Source organism: Schistocerca serialis, chromosome 10 (assembly GCF_023864345.2).
Source record: "Schistocerca serialis cubense isolate TAMUIC-IGC-003099 chromosome 10, iqSchSeri2.2, whole genome shotgun sequence".
NCBI classification, from domain to species: Eukaryota; Metazoa; Arthropoda; class Insecta; order Orthoptera; family Acrididae; genus Schistocerca; species Schistocerca serialis.
Window position 1 is genome coordinate 200,112,322 of NC_064647.1, and position 27,172 is coordinate 200,139,493.

At 46.8% G+C, this 27,172-nt stretch overlaps 1 protein-coding gene across 1 annotated transcript in view; it reads right to left on the minus strand.

Moving 5' to 3' along the window:
* The window catches only part of LOC126424685 (cytochrome P450 4C1-like), a 174,654-nt gene extending 149,635 nt beyond the window's left edge, over nucleotides 1–25,019 (minus strand). The window contains exons 1-3 of the mRNA XM_050087412.1: nucleotides 24,998–25,019; nucleotides 23,141–23,255; nucleotides 3,728–3,788 (exon numbers count right to left, since the gene is read on the minus strand). Of these exons, the coding sequence (XP_049943369.1) occupies nucleotides 3,728–3,788; nucleotides 23,141–23,255; nucleotides 24,998–25,019 (198 nt within the window). The remainder of the gene's footprint in view (nucleotides 1–3,727; nucleotides 3,789–23,140; nucleotides 23,256–24,997) is intronic.
* Nucleotides 25,020–27,172: the final 2,153 nt, after the last annotated feature.

Here is a 27,172-nt window from a genome sequence, read left to right on the forward strand (position 1 = left end):
ATTCGTGATTATGGCTACGCCGCTAATTTAGTGGTTCAAGACTATTATTATTAGTAGTATTATAGTTAACGCTTGACTTGAAGCACTTGGTCGCAGATATTGGTTTTTGTATTTTATTTTAGGTGCTGCTGTACTTATGCAACTATTCGTGATTTTAAAATTTTGAATATTGTAGTTGCTTGTTTTTGAGTTAATTTTTTTTTTACTTAAATGTTATTGATTTTCCACATTAATTTTCATCCTTTTTCGTTAACTGATTGTTTTGTTACAGAGATAATAAGTTTTTATTTATGGAAATACTATTTAATTCGCAAAGTACCTTAGCACTCTCCAATCATCCACCCATCACTTCACTTTGACTGAGTACTAACTGCAAGAAAATCTGATATACTGTGGCCCGTGCAATGCTCACGTCACCCATAAAAACTCTAGATTAAGGTGTTCAAACATACAGACAGACAGGTACGACGGTCTTAGACAAAACTTTGTATTGTGATATCTGTTCTCCCATGATCCTATTCTGACGAAATGAAAGCCTTTACCGTGCCCCAAGCTATGCTGAAGTATCTGTGAAAATGTATGAAAGTTCGTCAAGCAGATAAGTGTGTTCAGACAAGACTGATCTAGTAAATTTTGAATCACGATATCTTTTAGTTCCATGATCCGCTTTTGATGAACTAAAGTCTGTGTGGTGCCCCGAGCTATGCTCAAGGTACCTGCAAAACCCCGTGAAAATTCGTCTAGTAGTTTTGGAGAAGTGTGTTCAAACAAATAAGCAGGCAGACATGACATTTTTACAGTTTATTACTAGTATACACTGATGATCCAAAACATTATGACCATCTGCATAACAGCTTGTTTGTCCGTCTTTGGAACGAAACACATCACTGATTCCGCGTATCAGGGATCCGACCGCTTGTTGATGGATTTGTGGAGGTACGTGTCATTAGATGTCTCCGCACAGGTCATGTAATTCGCGTAAATATCGTGGGGCTAATTTGCGTATGCGGTGATGGTGCCAGGTAGCGACCCAGAAAGGTTTGATAAGATTTACATCAGGCGCATTTGCTCGCCGAGACATCAACTTCAGTTCACCATAATGCTCCTCAAACCACTGTATCCCGGTCCTGGCTCCTAGACGTCGATAATTATACTGCTGAAAGATGACATCGCCATCGGGAAGACATCAAAGCATGAAGGGATGCTGGTGGTTCGCAGCTGTTAGCGTGTCTTCGATCACTGCTACAGGTCTCGTGCATGTGCGGGAGAATGTCTGCCATACGAGATGCGACAATAAAATAATGAGGCTGATTTTCCAGAATGAGATTTTCACTCTGCAGCGGAGTGTGCGCTGATATGAAATTTCCTGACAGATTAAAACTGTGTGCCAGACCGAGACTCGAACTCGGGACCTTTGCCTTTCGCGGGCAAGTGCTCTACCAACTGAGCTACCCAAGCACGACTCACGACCCCCCTCCCCCCCCCCCCCCCCCCCTCACAGCTTCAATTCTGCCAGTACCTCGTCTCCTACCTTCCAAACTTTACAGAAGCTCTCCTGCGAACCTTGCAGAACTAGCACTCCTGAAAGAAAGGATATTGCGGAGTCAGAATGAGATTTTCATTCTGCAGCGAAGTGTGCACTGATATGAAACTTCCTGACACTTGCCCGCGAAAGGCAAAGGTCCCGAGTTCGAGTCTCGGTCTGGCACACAGTTTTAATCTGTCAAGAAGTATTGAGACTGATTTTCTTTGCAATATGTGGCAACCCTGCAGGCTTGCGTAGGCATAATATCTTTGACCTTGGTCTGTAAGTTGCTTCTAGTCCAAGCAGCACATCGATGCAACTGCTCAGTCGTGAGTTGTGCTGTAATAAGTTAACACGTGTTTGTGTCTCTCGTCACAGAAATGGAACTGCATAATATTGGGCAACGCTATGCCTTTTTTTGCGTCAAATTGGTTGAAAACGCGACGACAACTTACGGTAAGCTTCAGAAGGCTTTTGGAGAGGAGTACATGTCAAGAGCTCCAGTTTTTCGTTGGCATAAAATGTTTAGTGAAGGCAGAACGAATGTTGAGGATGAAGACCGCAGTGGACGACCATCAACCTCACGGACGGATGTCAACTTGGCCAGGGTGCGTGAACTCGTACGATCTGAACGAAGATTATCCGTGAAAATGATTGCAGAAGAACTGAACATCAATCGCGAAACGGTTCGTTTAATAATAACTGAAGATCTTGGTATGAGAAAGATTTGTGCAAAAATGGTCCACATACTGCTCTGTCAGTACAGCAATTTTTAATCTCAAATTTCAGTACTACCACAGCCACCTTATTCACCAGATATCGCTCCGTGCGACTTTTTTTCTATTTCCAAGAGTCAAAACGGTGGTCAGGGGACACCATTTTCAAACAATACAGGATGTCCAAAAAGCTTGTGACGAGGGTGTTGGAGGATATTACAGAAGATGAGTTCCAGAAATGTTACCATCTATGACAGAAGCGCTGGAAAAAGTGTGTGCAATCAGAAGGAAACTACTTTGAAGGAGACAACACTAAACTTGACTAAAACGGAAAGCAACATTTTTTTCAAAATGGTTCTAATGGCTTTCAGCACTGTGCGACTTAACTTCTGAGGTCATCAGTCGCCTAGAACTTAGAACTACTTAAACCTAACTAACCTAAGGACATCACACACATCCATGCCCGAGGCAGGATTCTAACCTGCGACGTAGCTTTCGCTCGGCTCCAGACTGTAGCGCCTAGAACCGCACGGCCACTCCGGCCGGCTTTTTTTTTTCACATCTGTCTCATTACTTTACTGTTGCACCTCGTAGCATAATATTGCTCCCACCAGGCTCCGTCCGTGGAGCGCTGCACGTTTCGAGCCGCCGTTTACCTCGATGACGGCGTTTGTGAAGACAACCACTGGCCTATTGTAGCAAAAATGTGATTCACCCGAAGAGTCGTCACGTTTACATCGATCGACGGTCGAACTCCGAAGGTCCCGCGCCCACTGGAGTCACAATTGACGATGTCGTTGGGTCGACATGTGAACACGTAGGGATGGTCTGCTGCAGAACTCTGTGTTCAATAATGCACGGCGAACAGTGTGCTCGGAAACACTTGTTCATGCACGAGCACTGTGCTCTTTCGGCAGAGATGCCACACATGACCATGTATCCTACTTTACCGAACAGACAAGATTCCGAACCCAACATTTTTTAAGAGTCGCTGCTAGGGAAATTTCCACGGTCCTACGTGTTCCCGTAGATGCTCACGACAGTAGCACGTGAACATTCGACCAGCTTCGCCATTTTCAAGCACAGGCTCTGCGTAATAATAATCTGGCCTTTGTCAAAGTCGCTTATCTCAATGGAGTACCGCATGTGCAGCCCATATCTTCGCTAGGGTGATCAGCTGCCCGTGTCCGCTCCGCTTACACACTTTTGTTACGGCGTCACGTGACCATAACGCTAGCAGGCAGTCTCGCAGTGGTCAGTGGTCGGAATTTTTTGGCTTATCAGTGTAGATTCAGTGCTATTATATAGTGTTCGGATGAATTGAGTGTTGAAACACGACGGTAGGACAGCCGGAAAAGCTACAAACCCCCCGAAGACGTCCCCTGTAACAGAGCACGAAACATTGGGTTTCAAAAGGAATTTCCTCCAGCCACGGGGTAACAGCCTGGATAATTTCAATAAGTCTTACCTGGGCTGGTTAACTCACCTCAGAGTGGAATGTAGGGTTGATCAGTTTTCGGTGAAATTTCCAAGGGTGAGTAAACCATCTCCGCAGAAGATCCGGAGGACGCGTCTGACGAAGTATGTGCGGTCTACCATCTTCGATGTTAGCAAGACGTGTTCCACATCATCTGGGTGCAGCACGATCACCACCAACTTTTGCCCCATGTAGAACCTGTCCTCAGCACAGCAAGCGTACCAACTCGTTCACTTTTTTTACGGGAGACAGCTGTACACATACAGTTAACTAAAATCAGTGTAGCACATCAGTTCACATACCCGACGATACACCAGTGAGTAACTTTACACGATTGAACAAGGAATGTGCAATTACCTAGGAAGTCATTAAGATATGCTTTCTCCGTGTACTGAAAACGTAGCCTCGAAAACCTGCGCAAAATTTTAGCGGTGGCCTGCATCTGTTACTGGAGGTCTTTCTCAGCAGGTTTTAGACACACTGACTGAAAAAAAATCTCAACACAAAAAATAATTAATGTAGAGTAGTGAAATTTCTGGAATGCATTTGTCTAGGAAACACACTTTCAGTGATCAACATTGCGAGATCACAGGTTGATGTAACCACGAGATAAGCCATAGCAAATAGGAAATCCTGGTACATTAATAATCGGTGTAACCGCCGGAATGTTGAATGAAAGCACACAAACGGGCATCCAATGTGTTGTACAGGTAGTGGATGTTAGTTAGTGGGACAGAGTTTCATGGTTGTTGCCCTTGGTCCAGATCCGGTGATCGATCATGTCGACGCTCTATCTACAATAGCACGATTTTTTTTTTTTTTTTTTTTAGTCGTCAGTCTACTGACTCGCTTGATGCATCCCGCCACGAATTCTTCTCCTGTGCCAACCTCTTCACCTCACAGTAGCACTTACAACGTGCATTCTCAATTATTTCCCGAATGTACTTCAATCTCTATCTTCCTCTACAGTTTTTGCACACTGCAGCCCCCTCTAGTACCAGAGAAGTCATCCCTTCATGTCTTAACAGACGTCCTATCATCCTGTGACTTCTCCTTACCAGTGTTTTCCACATGTTCCTTACCTCTCCAATACTGCGCAGAACCTCCTCAAAAAAATGGTTCAAATGGCTCTGAGCACTATGGGACTTAACTTCTAAGGTCATCAGTCCCCCAGAACTTAGAACTACTTAAACCTACCTAACCTAAGGACATCACACACATCCATGCCAGAGGCAGGATTCGAACCTGCGACCGTAGCGGTCGCGCGGTTCCAGATTGTAGCGCCTAGAACCGCTCGGCCACCCCGGTCGGCTCAGAATCTCCTCATTCCTTATCTTATCGGTCCACCTAATTTTCAACATTCGTCTGTAGCACCACGTCTCAAATCCACCGACTCTTTTCTGTTCCGGTTTCCGCACACTCTATGTTTCACGGCCATACAATGCCGTGCTAAAACCGTACATTCTCAGAAATCCCTTCCTCAAATTTTCACCTATGTTTAATGATAGTAGACATCTCTTCGCCAGGAATGCCCTTTTTGCTATTGCTAGTCTGCTTTTGATGTCCTCCTTGTTCCGTCCGTAATTGGTTATTTTGCTGCCTAGGTCGAAGAATTCCTTACCCTCATCTGCTTCGTGACCATCAATCCTGATGTTAAGTTTCTCGCTGTTCTCATTTCTGCTAATTCTCGTTACTTTCGTCTTTCTTCGATTTACTCTCAATCCGGATTCTGTACTCATTAGATTGTTCATAGCATTCAGCAGATCATGCAATACTTCTTTACTTCCACTAAGGATATCAATGTAATCAGCGAATCGTATCATTGATATCCTTTCAAACTGTATTTTATTTCCGTCGCTGCTTCTTCGATGTACAGATTGAACAGTAGGGGGGAAAGACTACATCCCTGTCCTACATCATTTTTGATCTGAGCGCTTCGTTCTTGGTCGTCCACTCGTTTCATTCCCTCCTGACTGTCGTACATATTGTATATGACTCGTCTCTCCCTATAGCTTATTCCAACTTTTCTCAGAATTTGGACATCTTCCACCATTTTACATTGTCGAACGCTTTTTCCAGGTCTACAAATCCTATGAACGTGTCTTAATCGTTCCATTGTCAACCTCAACGTCAGAATTACCTCTATTGTGCCTTTACCCTTTCTAAAGCCAAACTGATCGTCATCTAGCACATCCTCAATTTTCTTTTCCATTCTTCTGTATATTATTCCAAAAAAATGGTTCAAATGGCTCTGAGCACTATGGGACTTAACGTCTTTGGTCATCATTCCCCTAGAACTTAGAACTACTGAAACCTATCTAACCTAAGGACATCACACACATCCATGCCCTAGGCAGGATTCGAAACTGCGAATATTATTCTAGTCAGCTACCTGAATGCATGAGCTGTTAAGCTGATTCTGCGATATTTCTCGCACTTGTCAGCTGTTGCAGTCTTCGCAACTGTGTGGATGATTTTTTCCAACGTTAGTAGTCGTTTTGTTGCCACTTCCCCCAATGATTTTGGAAATTCTGATAGGGTGTTGTCTAGCCCTTCTACCTTATTTGATTTTAAGTCCTCCGAAGCTCTCATAAATTCTGATTCTAATTCTGGATCCCCTGTCTCTTCTAAAATGATTCATGTTTCTTCTTCCATCACATCAGACAAATCTTCCCCCTGATAGAGCCCTTGAATGTACTATTTCCACCATCCGCTCTCTCCTCTGTATTTAACAGTGGAATACCCGTTGCACTCTTAATGTTATCACACTTGCCTTTAATGTCACCAAAGGTTGTTCTGACTTTCGTGAATTCTGAGTCCGTCCCTTCATGTTGTCAGTGTTTTCCCTAAGTTCAAAAAATGTTCAAAAAACGGTTCAAATGGCTCTGAGCACTATGGGACTTAACGTCTTTGGTCATCATTCCCCTAGAACATAGAACTACTGAAACCTAACTAACCTAAGGACATCACACACATCCGTGCCCGAGGCAGGATTCGAACCTGCGACCGTAGTAGCAGCGCTGTTCCGGACTGAACCGCCTAGAACCGCTCGGCCCCGCGGCCGGCTTTTACCTATTGGCCTAATACACACACGTTTTCTCACAGCGAAAAACATTCTTCAATCTATTTTTTTTTTTTTTTGCTATGTTAGTAATTGTTGTTGTTGTGGTCTTCAGTCCTGAGACTCGTTTGATGCAGCTCTCCATACTACTCTATCCTGTGCTTCTTCATCTCCCAGTACCTACTGCAGCCTACATCCTTCTGAATCTGCTTAGTGTATTCATCTCTTGGTCTCCATCTACGATTTTTACCCTCCGCGCTGCCCTCCAATACTAAATTGATGATCCCTCGATGTCTCAGAACATGTCCTACCAACCGATCCCTTCTTCTAGTCAAGTTGTGCCACAAGCTCCTCTTCTCCCCAATTCTATTCAATACCTCTCATTAGTTATGTGATCTACCCATCTAATCTTCATCGTTCTTCTGTAGCACCACATTTCGAAAGCTTCTATTCTCTTCTTGTCTAAACTATTTATTGTCCATGTTTCACTTCCATACAGGGCTACACTCCATACAAATACTTTCAGAAACGACTTCCTGACATTCAAATCTATACTCGATGTTAACAAATTTTTCTTCTTCAGAAACACTTTCCTTGCCATTGCCAGTCTACATTTTATATCCTCTCTACTTCGACCATCATCAGTTATTTTGCTCCCCAAATAGCAAAACTCCTTTACTACTTTAAGTGTCTCATTTCCTAATCGAATTCCCTCAGCATCACCCGACTTAATTCGACTACATTCCATTATCCTCGTTTTGCTTTTGTTGATGTTCATCTTATATCCTCCTTTCAAGACACTGTCCATTCCGTTCAACAGCTCTTCCAAGTCCTTTGCTGTCTCTGACAGAATTACAATGTCATCGGCGAACCTCAAAGTTTTTATTTCTTCTCCATGGATTTTAATACCTACTCCGAACTTTTCTTATGTTTCCTTTATTGCTTGATCAATATACAGATTGAATAAAATCGGGGATAGGCTACAACCCTGTCTCACCCCCTTCCCAACCACTGCTTCCCTTTCATGCCCCTCGACTCTTATAACTGCCATCTGCTTTCAGTACAAATTGTAAATAGCCTTCCGCTCCCTGCCACCTTCAGAATTTGAAAGAGAGTATTCCAATCAACATTGTCAAAAGCTTTCTCCAAGTCTACAAATGCTAGAAACTTAGGTTTGCCTTTCCTTAATCTTTCTTCTAAGATAAGTCGTAGGGTCAGTATTGCCTCACGTGTTGCAGCTGTGGCTTATTAAACTGATAGTTCGGTAATTTTCACATTTGTCAACACCTGTTAGTAATACTAACACGAATTCTTTACAGATGAATGGAAAAACTGGTAGAAGCCGACCTTGCGGAAGATCGGTTCGGATTGCATAGAAATGTTGGAACAAGTGAGGCAATACTGATCGAAAGGCTTATCTTAGAAGCTAGATTAAGGAAAGTCAAACTTACGTTTCTAGCATTTGTAGACTTAGAGAAAGCTTTTTACTGTGTTGAATGAAATACTCTCTTTCAAATTCTGAAGGTGGCACAGGTCAAATACAGGGAGCGAAAGGCTGTTTACAATTTGTACAGAAACCAGATGGCAGTTATAAGAGTCGAGGGGCATGAAAGGGAAGAAGTGGTCGGGAAGGGAGTGAGACAGGGTTGTACCCTATCCCCGATGTTATTCAATCTCTATAATGAGCAAGCAGTAAAGGAAATAAAAGAAAACTTTGGAGTAGGAACTAAAACCCATGGAAAAAAAATAAAAACTTTGAGGTTCGCCGATAACATTGTAATTCTGTCAGAGACAGCAAAGGACTTGGAAGAGCAGTTGAACGGAATGGACAGTGTCTTGAAAGGAGGATATAAGATGAACACGAACAAAAGCAAAACGACGATAATGGAATGTAGTCGAATTAAATCAGGTGATGCTGAGGGAATTAGAGTAGCAAATGAGACAGTTAAATTAGTAGGTAGGTTTTTTTTGGGGGAGCAAAATAACTGATAATGGTCGAAGTAGAGAGGATATAAAATGTAGACTGGCAATGGCAAGGAAAGCGTTACTGAAGAAGAGAACTTTGTTAAGTTCGAGTACAGATTTAAGAGTCAGGAAGTCTTTTCTGAAAGTATTTCTATGAGTGTAACAATGTATGGACGATAAATAGTTTAGACAAGAAGAGAATAGAAGCTTTCGAAATGTGGTGGTACAGAAGAATGCTGAAAATGTGTAGATCACGTAAGTAATGAGGAGGTACTGAATAGAATTTATGGCACAACTTGACCAGAAGGGATCGGTTGGTAGGACATGTTCTGAGGCATCAAGGGATCACAAATTTAGTACTGGAGGGCAGTGAGGGGGGGTTAAAATCGTAGAGGGAGACCAAGAGATGAATACACTAAACAGATTCAGAAGGATGCAGTAGGTACTTGGATGAAGCAGCTTCCACAGGATAGGGTAGCATGGAGAGCTCCATCAAACCAGTCTGTGGACTTAAGACCACAACATCAACAACATGTTAGAAACAAGTAGGCGGATCAAAAATCTTAATAACTGCTTTGTTATGAACCTAAAGATCTGTTTCTCGCAACGAAACGATGCAGGAGACCGCTTGGGACTTGACGTGGGAGCGGCTTAGCGTGTGTACTTAATTAAAATCATCTCCTTTTATGTGACGCTGAGAGTTTTCACGTTTGTATTTGATGAAAATTTGATGTTTTCGTAATATTTCTTTCGTGTAAAGTATTCATCTGAGTGGAATAGTGAAAAGGTTTCTCGCATTACGAAAATTCGGTGACGGGGTCAGGAAATGAGCTTTCATAAACTGTCCATTTATCTCAACAATTTGTTGCCTTAAATAACAGTAAAATAAAAGAATACTGCAATTCTTCAAAAGCAAACTGGTACAAGTTTGATATTTGTATACCGACCACTTCGAAAATTCGAGAGAGCTGATTGGAATGAGTGTAATGAGGGCAATGCGTAAAGTTTTCAATGAATTTGACATTAAATTTCAGTCTCCCGACTTGACATATAATCGTAAGAAATTTTGGTCTTATCTGAAAGCAGTAGATGGATCTAACCCACCTGCCCAGTCTCTCTGTGACCGTAATGGACTTGAAGCGGAGGATGACACAGAAAAGGCCGAAATACTTAACGTCTTTTTTCGAAAACTGTTTCACCTGAAAATATCACACCGTAATTCCTCCTCTAAATCGTCGCGGGAACAACAAAATGAAAGATACTAAAATAAGTGAGCAATGGATTGAAAAGCAACAGAGGTCGCTCAACAGGAGAAGAGCTACTGAATCTGACGGGGTTTTAATTCCATTCCGCGTACAGGAAGGGAAAGAATTTGTCCCTCTTCCAGATGCAGTCTACCGCAGGTCTCTGGGGGAGCGAAGCGTTCGTAATGATTGGAAGAAAAGCATAGGTCATTCCAGTATTGAAAAAGAGTCGTCGGACAGGCGTGCGGAACTGTAGGCCTGTATCCTGTATCTCTGAAGTCGGCCTGCTGTCGAATTTTGGATCACGATCTATGCTCGCGAATTGTGACATTTCTGGTGACCGAAAATCTCTGTAGGAACCAGTACGGTTTCCCATAGCAACGGTCGAGAGAAGCCCAGCTCGCTGTGTTTGTCCACGAGACCCAGAAAGCAGTAGACGGCGCCGCTCTCTTAGATGTCGTGTTTCTTGACTTCCAGAAGGCGTTCAATAGAGCTGCGTACTGCCGCCTAATGAACAAAATACAAGTGTGCGGAATAGCAGACCAACTGATGATGATGACGAGTGATTGGTGTGAACTGTTTCAAGTAGGCAGAATACAGTATTCTAATAATTTTCGTATGTGCAAATCAAATGATCCGTCGACATTCTGCTACGATATTTCGGCCCAGAGACGTCCGGCCATCTTCAGATGAGCGGACAACTATTGAAGACACCCAGGTGCACTCACAGTATTTTTGCCGGATCTCGTGCATGCCAATGGACTGTCGTCTTTCGGCGCATGCGTCAATTGATGGATATGCACGGGCAGCCGAGTTGTGTGTGCTGCCGTCGGTGCTGAAGTGAAAGATGATCTAATAAATGGGTATCGAATGACCCCGTCTATTCCGCTGTGTCTGGACAACTTTAATTGTAGTATTTCCACTTTTATCCAGTTGAAAGTCGTTGTCACGATTTACACTGAAGAGACAAAGAAACTGGTACACCTGCCCAGTATCGTGTAGGGCCCACGCGAGCACGAAAAGGTGTCGCAACACGACTTGGCATAAACTCGACTGATGTTTGAAGCACTGCTGGAGGGAACTGACTATGAATCCTGCAGAGCTGTCCGTCTTCTGAACAGCACGTTGCAAAACATCCCAGATATGTTCAAAAATGTTCATGTCTGGGGAGTTTGGTGGCCAGAGGAATCGTGTCTGCAGCCATTCTGTAGCAATTCTGGACGTGTGGGGTGTCGCATTGTCCTGCTGGAATTTCCCAACTCCTTCGGAATGCAAAATGGACATGAATGGATGCAGGTGATCAGATAGGATGCTTACGTGCATGTCACCCGTCAGCGTCGTATCTAGACGTATCAGGGACCCCGTATCACTCCAACTGTACACGCCCCACACCATTACAGAGCCTCCACCAGCTTGAACAGTCCCCTGCTGACATGCAGTGTCAACGGATTCATGAGGTTGTCGACATACCCGTACACGTCCATCCGCTGGATATAACTTGAAAGGGACTCGTCCGACCAGGCAACATGTTTCCAGTCGTCAACAGTCGAATGTCGGAGCTGACGGGCCCAGGCAAGGGGTAAATCTTTGTGTCGTGCAGTCATCAAGGGTACACGAGTGGGCCTTCGGCTCTGAAAGCCCATATCGATGATGTTTCGTTGAATGGTTCGCACGCTGACACTTCTTGATGGCCCAGCACTGAAATCTGCAGCCATGTGTGGAAGGATTGCACTTCTGTCACGTTGAACGATTCTCTTCAGCCGTCGTTGGTCCCATTTTTGCAGGATGTCTTTCAGGCCGCAGCGATGTCGAGATCTGATGTTTTACCGGATTCCTGATATTCACGGTACACTTGTGAAACGGTCTTACGGTAAAATCCCCACTTCATCGCTACCTCGGGGATGCTGTGTCTCATCGCTCGTTCGCCGACTAGAACACCCTTTGAGACTCACATAAATCTTGATAACCTGCCATTGTAGCAGCAGTAGACGATCTAACAACTGCGCCAGACACTTTTGTCTTATAAAGGCGATGCCGACAGCAGTACCGTATTCTGTCAGTTTACATATCTCTGTATTTGAATGCGAATGCCTATACCAATTTCTTTCGAGTTTCAGTGTATAAGAGTATTGGCAAACCGTATTTCCACCGATTTTTTAATTACTGGACCCCAAAAACTGGAAACTGGACATAAAATTTTTGTCCTATTGTATTCCACTGAGGATCCCATGGACGTTCTACGTACCGGAAAATCTAAAAGGACCCAACGAACCATATTTGGAGAAAAACTGCTACTCTTCTGAACAATAATCCTCTACCTAAACAAGTTATCTAGAGGCGAAGAGAATACAATGCAGTACCACCAAACCAAGACTGTATGGTCTTCCCAATATTCACAAGGGTGGTGCCGCACAAGGATTAATACTGAGTAATACTGGTGCGTCGACCTATTCTACTGCAAAACGTCTGGCCTGTCAGCTCAAGTGGTATGCGGGTAAATGTTGTCGTCATATACGTAATTCTGTGTATTTTGTCAATCGCTTGAAGACAGTTAAGTTTAGCAGCTCGGATTCATTAGTTAGCTTTGATGTGTTTTCACTTTTTACCAAAGTGCCTTTAATGGACTTGTTACAGCTTACTGGTAACTTATTCACTGCTGACATCGCGGTTTAGTTTGAATATGTCCTATCCTTAACCTAATTCTTATTTAATAACGAATTTTTCGAACAAACAGATGGAGTCGCCATGGGGAGCCATTTGTCCCCAATCGTGGCTAATCTTTTTGCATCTGAATTTGCTGTTTTAAAGCCCACTGTTTTATGGCATTAGGTAGATGATACTTCTCTTTTATAGCCTCGAGGCAGGCAAGAACTAGAGAAATTTCTTTGTCACTTAAACTCATTACATGAGGACATCAAATTTACGATGGAGATTTAAAAAAATGGGACTTTACCTTTTCTAGACGTGTTAGTACGGTCTAAGAATGGTGAGTCATTGGGACACTCCGTGCACAGAAAACCCACGCACACAGATCTACATCTCCAGTCGTCTAGGTGCCATCACCCAGGACAAACCGCCGGTGCTTTTAGAACCTTAATACATCTGGCGCACGTAATATCGGACGATGAAAACCTCCACGCAGAATTGGAACGCTTGGAGAAAATTTTTAAAAGTGAATGGCTACACTTCACGCCAAACAAGGAAGCCTATACAAAAAGAATGGTTCAAATGGCTCTGAGCACTATGGGACTTAACTTCTAAGGTCATCAGTCCCCTAGAACTTAGAACTACTTAAACCTAACTAACCTAAGGACACCACACACATCCATGCCCGAGGCAGGATTCGAACCTGCGACCGTAGCGGTCGCCCGGTTCCAGACTGTAGCGCCTAGAACCGCTCGGCCATTCCGGCCGGTGAAGTCCATACACAGCTATAATAACAAGAAGCAACGTACTGAGATCACTGATTCAACTGCGTTCCTTCCATATGCTGGGAACGTGTCTCCTGCACTGAAACGCCAAAGAAACTGGTATAGGCAAGCGTATTCAAATACAGAGATATGTAAACAGGCAGAATATGGTGCTCCGGTCGGCAACGCCTATATAAAACAACAAGTGTCTGGCGCAGTTGTTAGATTTCTTACTGCTGACATAGTAGCATGTTACCAGGATTTAAGTGAGTTTGAACATGCTGTTATAGTCGTCGCACTAGCGACGAGACACAGCATCCCCGAGGAAGAGATGAAGTGGGGGTCTCCCCTTACGACCATTTCACGAGTGTACCGCGAATATCAGGAATCTTGTAAAACATCAAATCTCCGACGTCATCGCGGCAGGGAAAAGATCCTTGAAGAACGGGACCAACGACGATTGAAGAGAATCGTTCAACGTGACAGAAGTGCAGCCCTTCCGCATTTTGGTGCTGATTTCGATGATGGGCTATCAACAAGTGTCAACGTGCGAACCATTCAACGAAATTTCGTCGATATGGGCTTTCAGAGCCGAAGGCCCATTCGTGTACCCTTGATGACTGCACGACACACAGCTTTACGCCTCGCCTGGACCCGTCCCCGATATTGGACTGTCGATGACTGCATACATTTGCCTGGTCAGACGAGTCTCGTTTCAAATTGTATTTAGCGGATGGATGTGTACGGGTATCGTGACAACCTCATCAATCCATGGACCCTGAATAACAGCAGGGGATTGTTCAAGCTGGTGGAAGTTCTGTAATGGTGTGGGGCGTGTTGGAATTACATGGGACCCGTGATACGTGTAGATACGACTCTGCCGGCCGCGGTGGTCTAACGGTTCTAGGCGCTCAGTCAGGAACCGCGCAACTGCTACGGTCGCAGGTTCGAATCCTGCCTCGGGCATGGATGTGTGTGATGTCCTTAGGTTAGTTAGGTTTAAGTAGTTCTAAGTTCTAGGGTACTGATGACCACCGATGTTAAGTCCCATAGTGCTCAGAGCCGTTTGGACCATTTGATTCTGACATGTGACACGTACAAGGGTCAGTCCAAAATAAATGCACACTATTTTTGTAAAAATACAGTTTTCATTCTGCATATGTGAAAGTTTTACAGTGTGTAGATACATCCTTCCCGCTTGTTTTCAAACTTAGCTCAGCCTGCTCCCGTGAGTGGGGCCGTCACAGCATGTCTACAAGATGGCTGCTACACTTGACGTTCGTCAGAAGCAACGTGCTGTCATAGAATTCCTGTCCTGTGAAAATGAGACAGTGGGAAACATTCACAAGATGTTGAAAACGGTGTATGGAGATGTTGCTGTCGATCGCAATACAGTTAGTCGGTGGGCAATCAGGTTACGTGATGAAAGCGGCCACGTCAATATTGAGGACTGTCCTCGCAGCGGCAGGCCTCGTAATGCACACACTCCAGACAATGTGCAAAGAGTTAACGAATTGGTGACTGCTGACAGACACATCATAGTGAACGAATTGTCACGCTACTTTGGGATAGGAGAAGTAAGTGTTTGCAGAATACTTAAAGTGTTGGCGTTAAAGAAGGTTTGTGCCAGGTGGGTTCCCAGGATGTTGGCAGTGGCTCACAAAGAAAGAAGAAAACCAGTATGCAACGAACTTTAGCAACAGTACGAGAAATGTGGAGATGAATTTCTTGGACGATTTGTGACAGGTGATGAAACATGGTTTGAAGATGATGACTCCCTTGTGCACGCTGCCAAACAGTGTCTCCAACAGGTTGGTCCAGAATTTTACAGTGTGGATATACAGGCGTTGGTTCCAAGATGGCGTAAGGCAGTTGAGAGGGATGGAAATATATGTGGAGAAATGAAAATATTGTTTCTAAAGGATGTATCTACACACTGTAAAACTTTCAAACATGTAGAATAAAAGATGGATTTAAAAAAAAATTGTGAGCACTTCTTTCGGAGTGATCCTCGTAAAATACGAATAACAGAACGTTGTTCAACTAATGTGGACATTTCAAGCGGACTCGCCATCTTGAAATGTATTTTTGAGGTTATAAACAAAACACTGTTGATACATCAGCTGAACAGGGGTCATCCCAGTGATGTCAAAGCCATGAAAATACCAAACATACCCTACTAACAGTTTTTTCCTCAGACCAGTTTGTCTCTTTAATTATTGAATGACCCTGGTACGCCTTAATTCAAATGGGTCAAATGGCTCTGAGCACTATGGACTTAACTTCTGAGGTCATCAGTCCCCTAGAACTTAGAACTACTTAAACCTACCTAACCTAAGGACATCACACACATCCATGCCCGAGGCAGGATTCGAACCTGCGACCGTAGCAGTCGCGCGGTTCCAGACTGTAGCACCTAGAACCGCTCGGCCACTACGGCCGGCTACATCTTAATTCTTCATATCTACATATCTGCAGCCCTCTACCACTGGAGGGCTCCGAATTGTACCGTGTAACAGGGCAATGCGTAGCGTAACTACGTCGGCATGTGAGAAACAAGCTGTTGTATGTGTTTCGAAATCGAAAAGTTCATCGACGAATGGAGCGTCCTTTCTTTTAGAAGGACAACGCCAGACCACATACGAACGCTGCGAAATCTGTAGCAATCCAACGTCTTCACTGTCATCGACCATCCTCCATAGAGGCCCGACTCGGTGCCATTCCATTTTCATCGGTTTCCAAAACTTAAAGAACACCTTCGAGGACTTCACCTTGATAGTGATGAGGCTGTGCAAGCAGAGGTGTGGTTCTGACTCCGTCAATGAATTCAAACATTCTACAGTGCCAGTATCAACAAAGTGGTCCCTCGTTCAGAGAAATATGTTCAGCGCCAGGATGTTACACTGGAACTCAAGTTCGTGACATTCTCATTACTCCTTCGCCCCATGACCTTGTTAGTTTGAGTAATGCACCATTGCAAGGATGTTTGCCTTTAGTCTGAACGCACGGAGAGATGTTGCCTGAGCCGCGCGGGATTAGCCGAGCGGTCTAGAGGCGCTGCAGTCATGGACTGTGGGGCTGGTCCCGGCGGAGGTTCGATTCCTCCTTCGGGCATGGGTGTGTGTGTTTGGTCTTAGGATAATTTAGGTTAAGTTGTGTGTAAACTTAGGGACTGATGACCTTAGCAGTTAAGTCCCATAAGATTTCACACACATTTGAACATTTGACTATGTCGAGGAGTAAATACACTCCTGGAAATGGAAAAAAGAACACATTGACACCGGTGTGTCAGACCCACCATACTTGCTCCGGACACTGCGAGAGGGCTGTACAAGCAATGATCACATGCACGGCACAGCGGACACACCAGGAACCGCGGTGTTGGCCGTCGAATGGCGCTAGCTGCGCAGCATTTGTGCACCGCCGCCGTCAGTGTCAGCCAGTTTGCCGTGGCATACGGAGCTCCATCGCAGTCTTTAACACTGGTAGCATGCCGCGAAAGCGTGGACGTGAACCGTATGTGCAGTTGACGGACTTTGAGCGAGGGCGTATAGTGGGTATGCGGGAGGCCGGGTGGACGTACCGCCGAATTGCTCAACACGTGGGGCGTGAGGTCTCCACAGTACATCGATGTTGTCGCCAGTGGTCGGCGGAAGGTGCACGTGCCCGTCGACCTGGGACCGGACCGCAGCGACGCACGGATGCACGCCAAGACCGTAGGATCCTACGCAGTGCCGCAGGGGACCGCACCGCCACTTCCCAGCAAATTAGGGACACTGTTGCTCCTGGGGTATCGGCGAGGACCATTCGCAACCGTCTCCATGAAGCTGGGCTACGGTCCCGCACACCGTTAGGCCGTCTTCCGCTCACGCCCCAACATCGTGCAGCCCGCCTCCAGTAGTGTCGCGACAGGCGTGAATGGAGGGACGAATGGAGACGTGTCGTCTTCAGCGATGAGAGTCGCTTCTGCCTTGGTGCCAATGATGGTCGTATGCGTGTTTGGCGCCGTGCAGGTGAGCGCCACAATCAGGACTGCATACGACCGAGGCACACAGGGCCAACACCCGGCATCATGGTGTGGGGAGCGATCTCCTACACTGGCCGTACACCACTGGTGATCGTCGAGGGGACACTGAATAGTGCACGGTACATCCAAACCGTCATCGAACCCATCGTTCTACCATTCCTAGACCGGCAAGGGAACTTGCTGTTCCAACAGGACAATGCACGTCCGCATGTATCCCGTGCCACCCAACGTGCTCTAGAAGGTGTAAGTCAACTACCCTGGCCAGCAAGATCTCCGGATCTGTCCCCCATTGAGCATGTTTGGGACTGGATGAAGCGTCGTCTCACGCGGTCTGCACGTCCAGCACGAACGCTGGTCCAACTGAGGCGCCAGGTGGAAATGGCATGGCAAGCCGTTCCACAGGACTACATCCAGCATCTCTACGATCGTCTCCATGGGAGAATAGCAGCCTGCATTGCTGCGAAAGGTGGATATACACTGTACTAGTGCCGACATTGTGCATGCTCTGTTGCCTGTGTCTATGTGCCTGCGGTTCTGTCAGTGTGATCATGTGATGTATCTGACCCCAGGAATGTGTCAATAAAGTTTCCCCTTCCTGGGACAATGAATTCACGGTGTTCTTATTTCAATTTCCAGGAGTGTATTACGCACGAAGAACAACGATGCAGAATGTTAATAATGTTCGTTTTATTTAAATCGCTTTCAGATTTTTCACATAAAAAGTTCAGAGGCATTACTCACCTGCATGCCCCCTTAATTGACAAACACTTGTAACGACTGCGTCTGGAAATGTTATTACTTGACATTTAATTATGACAAATTGTACGAAAAACGACGCGTTATTGTTAGACCGCCACTGTGCCGTAGCAATGAAACGTTTACTTTCATAGCATACCATTTATAACAATAAAATCATCAAACACAGGAAGCCTTTAAGTACTAACATGTGATCTGCTGTCATTTTATTTAATGAAATCGTAGCTAAAACGATGCGTTTACGAGATATACTTAGCATACACCTGCTCTGAAAGAGCTTACATTCATATCAGGTTCTCTATTATAAAAAAAAAAAAACACCCGATATGGAGTTTAACTAGATGCAATATGGCGTCCCCTAAGTTGCGCGTCTAATATAAAATCGGTGAAGGATCTCAATGGCCAGGTTCCCTTCATGGGTAATATACCGGATTCTTCATTTTACGCTTCACAATCTACTGAAACGTGGAATGCATACTGTGACGTCACCAGGTTCTCGTCCACGGACATTTTCATGTCCTGTAGGAGGACGGCTTTAGGCATATTTCATCACGTATCTGTACTGTCAGGACGCATCACGCAGTTCGCAGCGAGTCAGTATTGTGTGTTTTTCAAATGATATACGGCGCCGATTGCACAGACGGCCCAATAAGACCTTTAACCTGCAGTGTGTGGATGATGAAGTACCAGATGGAGGTGGTTCTGACGTATTTTGGATTTGTTTTGCATATCACGAAGTGGTCCCACACATTCACGTTATCATGAACAGCAGCCGTAATGAAACTTTCCTGGCAGATTAAAACTGTGTGCCGGACCGAGACTCGAACTTGGGACCTTTGCCTTTCGCAGCGGGCAAGTGCTCTACCATCTGAGCTACCAAAGCATTACTCACGCCCCGTCCTCACAGCTTTACTTCTGCCAGTACCTCGTGTCCTACTTTCCAAACTTTACAGAAGCTCTCCTGCGAAACCTTGAAGAACTAGCACTCCTGAAAGGAAGGATATTGCGGAGACATGGCTTAGCCAAAGCCTGGGTGATGTTTCCAGAATGGGATTTTTCACTCTGCAGCGGAGTGTGCGCTGATATGAAACTTGCTGGCATATTAAAACTGTGTGCCGGACCGAGACTCGAACTTGGGACCTTTGCCTTTCGCAGCGGGCAAGTGCTCTACCATCTGAGCTACCCAAGCATTACTCACGCCCCGTCCTCACAGCTTTACTTCTGCCAGTACCTCGTGTCCTACTTTCCAAACTTTACAGAAGCTCTCCTGCGAAACCTTGAAGAACTAGCAATCCTGAAAGGAAGGATATTGCGGAGACATGGCTTAGCCAAAGCCTGGGTGATGTTTCCAGAATGGGATTTTTCACTCTGCAGCGGAGTGTGCGCTGATATGAAACTTGCTGGCATATTAAAACTGTATGCCGGACCGAGACTCGAACTTGGGACCTTTGCCTTTCGCAGCGGGCAAGTGCTCTACCATCTGAGCTACCCAAGCATTACTCACGCCCCGTCCTCACAGCTTTACTTCTGCCAGTACCTCGTGTCCTACTTTCCAAACTTTACAGAAGCTCTCCTGCGAAACCTTGAAGAACTAACACTCCTGAAAGGAAGGATATTGCGGAGACATGGCTTAGCCAAAGCCTGGGTGATGTTTCCAGAATGGGATTTTTCACTCTGCAGCGGAGTGTGCGCTGATATGAAACTTGCTGGCATATTAAAACTGTATGCCGGACCGAGACTCGAACTTGGGACCTTTGCCTTTCGCAGCGGGCAAGTGCTCTACCATCTGAGCTACCCAAGCATTACTCACGCACCGTCCTCACAGCTTTACTCACAAAGATATAATGTGCTCCAGAATGAGATTTTCACTCCACAGCGGAGTGTGCGCTGATATGAAACTTTCCTGGTAGATTAAAACTGTGTGCCGGACAGAGACTCGAACTCGGGACCTTTGCCTTTCGCGGGCAAGTGCTCTAACCGAGCTACCCAAGCACGACTCACGCCCCGTCCACACAGCTTTACTTCTGCCAGTACCTCGTCTCTTACCTTCCAAACTTTACAGAAGCTCTCCTGCGAACCTTGCAGAACTAGCACTCCTGAAAGAAACGATATTGGGGAGACATGGTAGAGCACTTGCCGGCGAAAGGCAAAGGTCCCGAGTTCGAATCTCGGTCTGGCACACAGTTTTAATCTGCCAGGAAAGTTTCATATCAGCGCACACTCCGCTGCAGAGCGAAAATCACATTCTGGAATCAACCGTAATGTTTATTCCGGCATTTTCGGTGTCCAAGTGATGCCCTTTCTTCTACATGTTCCTAATAAGTATGCTTGGACACTTCCGTCTTCCAAGCCGAGAACAGCCAGATTCACAGCGCTACACCATACGTTCCTGGTTTAAGGAACACTAGGGAGCCCAGCGCCTCTTCAACTGGCCCTCTGGACAACCCACCTTAATCACGTACAGAATGTCTGAGATTATTTGTAACAGCAAGTGAAAAGTAGCAGTTTACTTTTCGAGTGATAATTTAGACTTTATGACTGCCTTTGGACAGTTACTAAATGTAATGGATTCAGAACAGAACCTTGAGGGTTACCTCATTCTACAGCACTGCAATATCACTCAAGTCAGCTTCCTGGTTTTTGGCCCTACAGGAAAACCTTCAATTTTAGTTTATAGGTTTGAAAGTAACCATTCTTCACTTTTTGTCTTAATTCCGTAATGCTACAACGTTGTTGTTGTTGTGGTCTTCAGTCCAGAGACTGGTTTGATGCAGCTCTCCATGCTACTCTATCCTGTGCAAGCTTCCTCATCTCCCAGTACCTACTGCAACCTACATCCTTCTGAATCTGCTTAGTGTATTCACCTCTTGGTCTCCGTCTACGACTTTTTGCCTCCACGCTGCCCTCTAATACTAAATTGGTGATCCCTTGATGCCTCAAAACATGTCCTCCAAACGGTCCATTCTTCTAGTCAAGTTGTGCCACCGACTCCTCTTCTCCCCAATTCTGTTCAATACCTCCTCATTATTTATGTGATCTACCCATTTAATCTTGATCATTCTTCTGTAGCACCACATTTCGAAAGCTCCTATTCTCTTCTTGTCCAAACTACACTCCTGGAAATTGAAATAAGAACACCGTGAATTCATTGTCCCAGGAAGGGGAAACTTTATTGACACATTCCTGGGGTCAGATACATCACATGATCACACTGACAGAACCGCAGGCACATAGACACAGGCAACAGAGCATGCACAATGTCGGCACTAGTACAGTGTATATCCACCTTTCGCAGCAATGCAGGCTGCTATTCTCCCATGGAGACGATCGTAGAGATGCTGGATGTAGTCCTGTGGAACGGCTTGCCATGCCATTTCCACCTGGCGCCTCAGTTGGACCAGCGTTCGTGCTGGACGTGCAGACCGCGTGAGACGACGCTTCATCCAGTCCCAAACATGCTTCATGGGGGACAGATCCGGAGATCTTGCTGGCCAGGGTAGTTGACGTACACCTTCTAGAGCACGTTGGGTGGCACGAGATACATGCGGACGTGCATTGTCCTGTTGGAACAGCAAGTTCCCTTGCCGGTCTAGGAATGGTAGAACGATGGGTTCGATGACGGTTTGGATGTACCGTGCACTATTCAGTGTCCCCTCGACGATCACCAGTGGTGTACGGCCAGTGTAGGAGATCGCTCCCCACACCATGATGCCGGGTGTTGGCCCTGTGTGCCTCGGTCGTATGCAGTCCTGATTGTGGCGCTCACCTGCACGGCGCCAAACACGCATACGACCATCATTGGCACCAAGGCAGAAGCGACTCCCATCGCTGAAGACGACACGTCTCCATTCGTCCCTCCATTCACGCCTGTCGCGACACTACTGGAGGCGGGCTGCACGATGTTGGGGCGTGAGCGGAAGACGGCCTAACGGTGTGCGGGACCGTAGCCCAGCTTCCTGGAGACGGTTGCGAATGGTCCTCGCCGATACCCCAGGAGCAACAGTGTCCCTAATTTGCTGGGAAGTGGCGGTGCAGTCCCCTACGGCATTGTGTAGGATCCTACGGTCTTGGCGTGCATCCGTGCGTCGCTGCGGTCCGGTCCCAGGTCGACGGGCACGTGCACCTTCCGCCGACCACTGGCGACAACATCGATGTACTGTGGAGACCTCACGCCCCACGTGTTGAGCAATTCGGCGGTACGTCCACCCGGCCTCCCGCATGCCCACTATACGCCCTCGCTCAAAGTCCGTCAACTGCACATACGGTTCACGTCCACGCTGTCGCGGCATGCTACCAGTGTTAAAGACTGCGATGGAGCTCCGTATGCTACGGCAAACTGGCTGACACTGACGGCGGCGGTGCACAAATGCTGCGCAGCTAGCGCCATTCGACGGCCAACACCGCGGCACCTGGTGTGTCCGCTGTGCCGTGCGTGTGATCATTGCTTGTACAGCCCTCTCGCAGTGTCCGGAGCAAGTATGGTGGGTCTGACACACCGGTGTCAATGTGTTCTTTTTTCCATTTCCAGGAGTGTATTTATCGTCCACGTTTCACTTCCAGACATGGCTACATTCCGTACAAATAGTTTCAGAAACGATTTCATGACACTTAAATCTATACTCGATGTTAACAAATTTCTCTCGCTCTGAAACGCTTTTGCTTGCCATTGCCAGTCTACACTTTATATCCTCTCTACTTGGACCTTTATCAGTTATTTTGCTCCCCAAATAGCAAAACTCAGTTACTACTTTAAGCGTCTCATTTCCTAATCGAATTCCCGCAGCATCACCCGATTTAATTCGACTACATTCCATGATTCATGGCGGGGTGCTTCAACGTATGCAAAAGTATCACATTGTACACAATTATGCTATTGGTTTCCAGTCATCAGACAACATGAAATCTTTACTTGTGCTATATTAAGGCAGACCAGGCTCCCACGGGCAGTCATAAGCTCACCTGATCAAGTCTCCGTACTCGCGGTGCAAGTTTCGCGCGTTGCGGATCTTGAGAGGCACCTCGCGGAATTCCGGAATGTTGCCGAGGATGGGCACCGTGGGCGGCCCTGGTAGGTCTGGTGAGCCACAGCCACCACAGCACCCCCAGCACGCCAGCACAGCACCACACCACCAGCTGCACCAAGGGCCACGACCACCACGCCATGGCTCAACAGCTAGCCGGGGGCTAGGCAGAAGCACAGCTGCTCACTCATTGGCGTCGTTCCCAATACCCTGCATAGTGTAGTTCATACAGAATGGTAAATACGAGACGTTCCAATCAGCAGTATTGATGTTTTAAGGCTTTTGCATTTGTAAAGAGTGCTGCATGTGAAAAGCAGTTGTGCAAATAAAGCCATATACACTCATGTTCCTAAATTAAGGTAATGCTGACACATGGTGAAACAACGCTCTGGTGGGCGGTTTGCGGGTTTAAATCACCTCGGGGTATGACCATGCGGTGCATTTGACCTGCGGTCGTCGCGCGGTGGCGCTGGCAGCAGTCCACATCCGCAGAGGTATGGTGCAGCGAGTAAGTGTGAAGACGTTTTCAGACGTGCTAATGGTGACTGTGTGTTGAAAATGGCTCAAAGAATACATATTGATGACCTTATGAGGGGTAGAATACTACGGCGACTGGCGGCTGGTCAAACACACCAGGTTGTAGCACGGGCCCTCCGTGTGCCACAAAGTGTGATCTCAAGATTATGGCAACGATTCCAGCAGACAGGAAACATGTCCAGGCGCTACAGTACGGTACGTACACAGTGTACAGCACCACAAGAAGACCGATGTCTCACCATCAGTGCCCACAGATGGCCATGGAGTACTGTAGCTAGCCTTTCTCAGGACCTTACCGCAGCCATTGGAACAGTTGTGTCTCCAGAAACACAGTCTACAGACGACTGCACAGACATGGTTTATTCGCCCAGAGACCTGCAAGGTGCATTCCACTGACCCATGGTCACAGGTGGGCCCATAAAGCCTGGTGTCAAGAACACATTACACGGTGATTGGAACAGTGGTCCGAGGTTACAGTCATGGACGAGTGCAGGTACAGTCTGAACAGTGATTCTCGTCGGGTTTTCAGCTGACGTGAACCCCTTAATGTCCTTGAAAGGCACCTGTATGGAGGTCGTGGTTTGATGATGTGGGGTGGGATTATTATTGGTGCACGTACATCCCTGCATGTCTTTGACAGAGGAACTGTAACAGGTTAGGTGCATCTGGACGTCATTTTACGCCGGTATGTCCGCCTTTCCAGGGGTGCAATGAGTCCCACCTTCCTCCAAATGGATGATAACGCACGGCCCCATCGAGCTGTCGTCGGGAGGAGTATCTTGAAACATAAGATATCAGGCGAATGGAGTGGCCTGCCTGTTCTACAGACCTAAAACCCCATTGAGCACGTCTGGGATGCTCTCGGACGACGTATCACTGCACGTCTTCAAACCCCTACGACACTTCAGGAGCTCCGAAGGGCACTGGTGCAAGAATGGGAGGCTATAGCCCAATAGCTGCTCGACCACCTTATCCAGAGTATGCCAACCTGTTGTGCGGCCTGTGTACGTGTGCATGGTGATCATATTCCATATTGATGTCGGGGTACATGCGCAGAAAACAGTGGTGTTTTTTTTTAGCACATCTGTTTCGGGACGGTTTTCTCGCCTTATCACCAATTCCGTGGACTTACAGACCTGTGTTGTGTGTAATCCCTATGTGCCTATGCTATTAGCGCCAGTTTTGTGTAGTGCCACGTTGTGTGGCACCACATTCTGCAATTATCCTTAATTTATGAGCATGAGTGTAGATCACTTACCCCCACCATGAACCATGGACATTGCGGTTGATGGGGAGGCTTGCGTGCCTCAGCGATACAGATAGCCGTACCGTAGGTGCAACCATAACGGAAGGGTATCTGTTGAGAGGCCAGACAAACGTGTGGTTCCTGAAGAGGGGCAGCAGCCTTTTCAGTTGTTGCAGTCTGGCCTTGTAACACTAACCAAAACGGCCTTGTTGTGCTGGTACTGCGAACGGTTAAAAGCAAGGGGAAACTACAGCCGTAATATTTCCCGAGGGCATAAAGCTTTACTGTATGGTTAAGTGATGATGGCGTCCTCTAAAATATTCCGGAGGCAAAATAGTCCCCCATTCGGATCTCCAGGTGAGGACTACTCAGGAGGACGTTGTTATCAGGAGAAAGAAAGCTGGTTCTATGTATTGGAGTGTGGAATGTCGGATCCCTTAATCGGGCAAGTAGGTTAGAAATTTTAAAAAGGAAAATTGAGAGGTTAAAGTTTGATATATTGGGAATTAGTGAAGTTAGGTAGCAGGAGGAACAAGACTTCAGGTCAGGGGAATACAGGGTCATAAATACAAAATCAAATAGGGGTAATAAAGGAGTAGGTTTAATAATGAATAAAAAATAGGAACGTGGCTAAGCTACTACAAACGGCATAGTCAACGCATTATTGTAGCCAAGGAAGACACGAAGCCCACGCCTACCACAATAGTACAAGTTTATATGCCAAATAGCTCCGCAGAAGACGAAGAGATTGATGAAATGCATGATGAGATAAAAGAAATTATTCAGGTAGTGAAGGGACGGAAATTTAATAGTCATGGGAGACTGGAATTCGATAGTAGGAAAAGGAAGAGATGGACTAATAGGTGAATATGGACTGGAGGGTAAGGAATGAAAGAGCAAGCCGCCTGGTAGAATTCTGCACAGAGCATAACACTTGGGTCAAGAATCATGAAAGAGGGTTCTACATCTGCATCTACATTTATACTCTGCAAGCCACCCAACGGTGTCTGGCGTGAGGTCAGTCGCTTGACGGCGCGTTTCGGCGCGGGCCCGCCCGTTGCCGGCGCGCCGTAAGGCACGGAGGCTCACACTGGGGCGTATCGCTTCCCAGTCGGGTGTGCCGCGGCAGTCCTCACAGGGGATGTGAAGCGTCTCTTATAGCCTCTCCTTCCAAAGCGGCTCTTTCCGCCTTCCCGTGGTGCCAGACGTCAAGCTTGGCATTCTGCCTTGCGACAAAAGGGAGAGCTGCGACCCAACCCGATGCGAAAGCGAAGGGTGCGTGGCACAGGGGGAGCTGTGTCAAGGGACCGAACACCAGTCCCTTTCTGTTCGCAGGGCACAGACCATCAGGTGTCCTGCATGCCGGAGACCTCGTTCGTCGGCGTGGGATCGAGGCGCGACTCGGCAAGGGTGCTTCGCCGCGCTCCTGGGTAACCGGGGCGTGTTCTGTCAAACCCAGGAGGTGGTGACATCGCCTGGGCCAGGTTAGATGGGTCCAGACCGCTGAACGACTGGGTGACCGACCCACCACCTGAGTAGGAGTGGGTCCTTGGCCGACAGGTGGAAGCTCGGGCTAGTAAGCGGCGAAGGGCGAGGGGTGCATCCGCCTCTCCGGAGTGCGGGGTGCACTTGCCGAGGACCGTCGAGTGAAATCGACGATGACGGAGCCACCGATGGGGACCAGTGCGCTGGCAACGGCGCGCTGAACCCTGCAGTTCGAAGAGTGCCCATGGTCTTGGGGCAAGGCCGGTGGGCGAGCTGGCGCATGTCCCCCCCCCCCCCCCCCCATGCCAGAGGAGCCGGTCCGGGGCAAGAGACGGGCTCCCATTTCTTATCACTCGTTACTCATCATGGCGGCAACCGAAACGAGTGATTCTTGTGCGTCCAAACGCGCTTCTATTGCGCCTGATCCCTCTCCCCAGGACGAGCTGGGACAGGCAGAAGGTGAATCCGTGACACAAAGGCACGGTAGAATCTCACTGCTCTTAGAGCAGAACGTCGAAAACGGCAAAATAAGCCAAGCAGCTTTAACAATTATAAAAAATGAACTTATTGCATGGGCTATTGCCCACGCAAAACTTGAAGGCAGAGTAGAGGAGTTAGAAAACGAAAACAACAGATTGAGAAACCAACCGACCAAGACCTGGGCGGCGGTAGCTGCGCAAGCGCCAACCAAGCCGCACACAA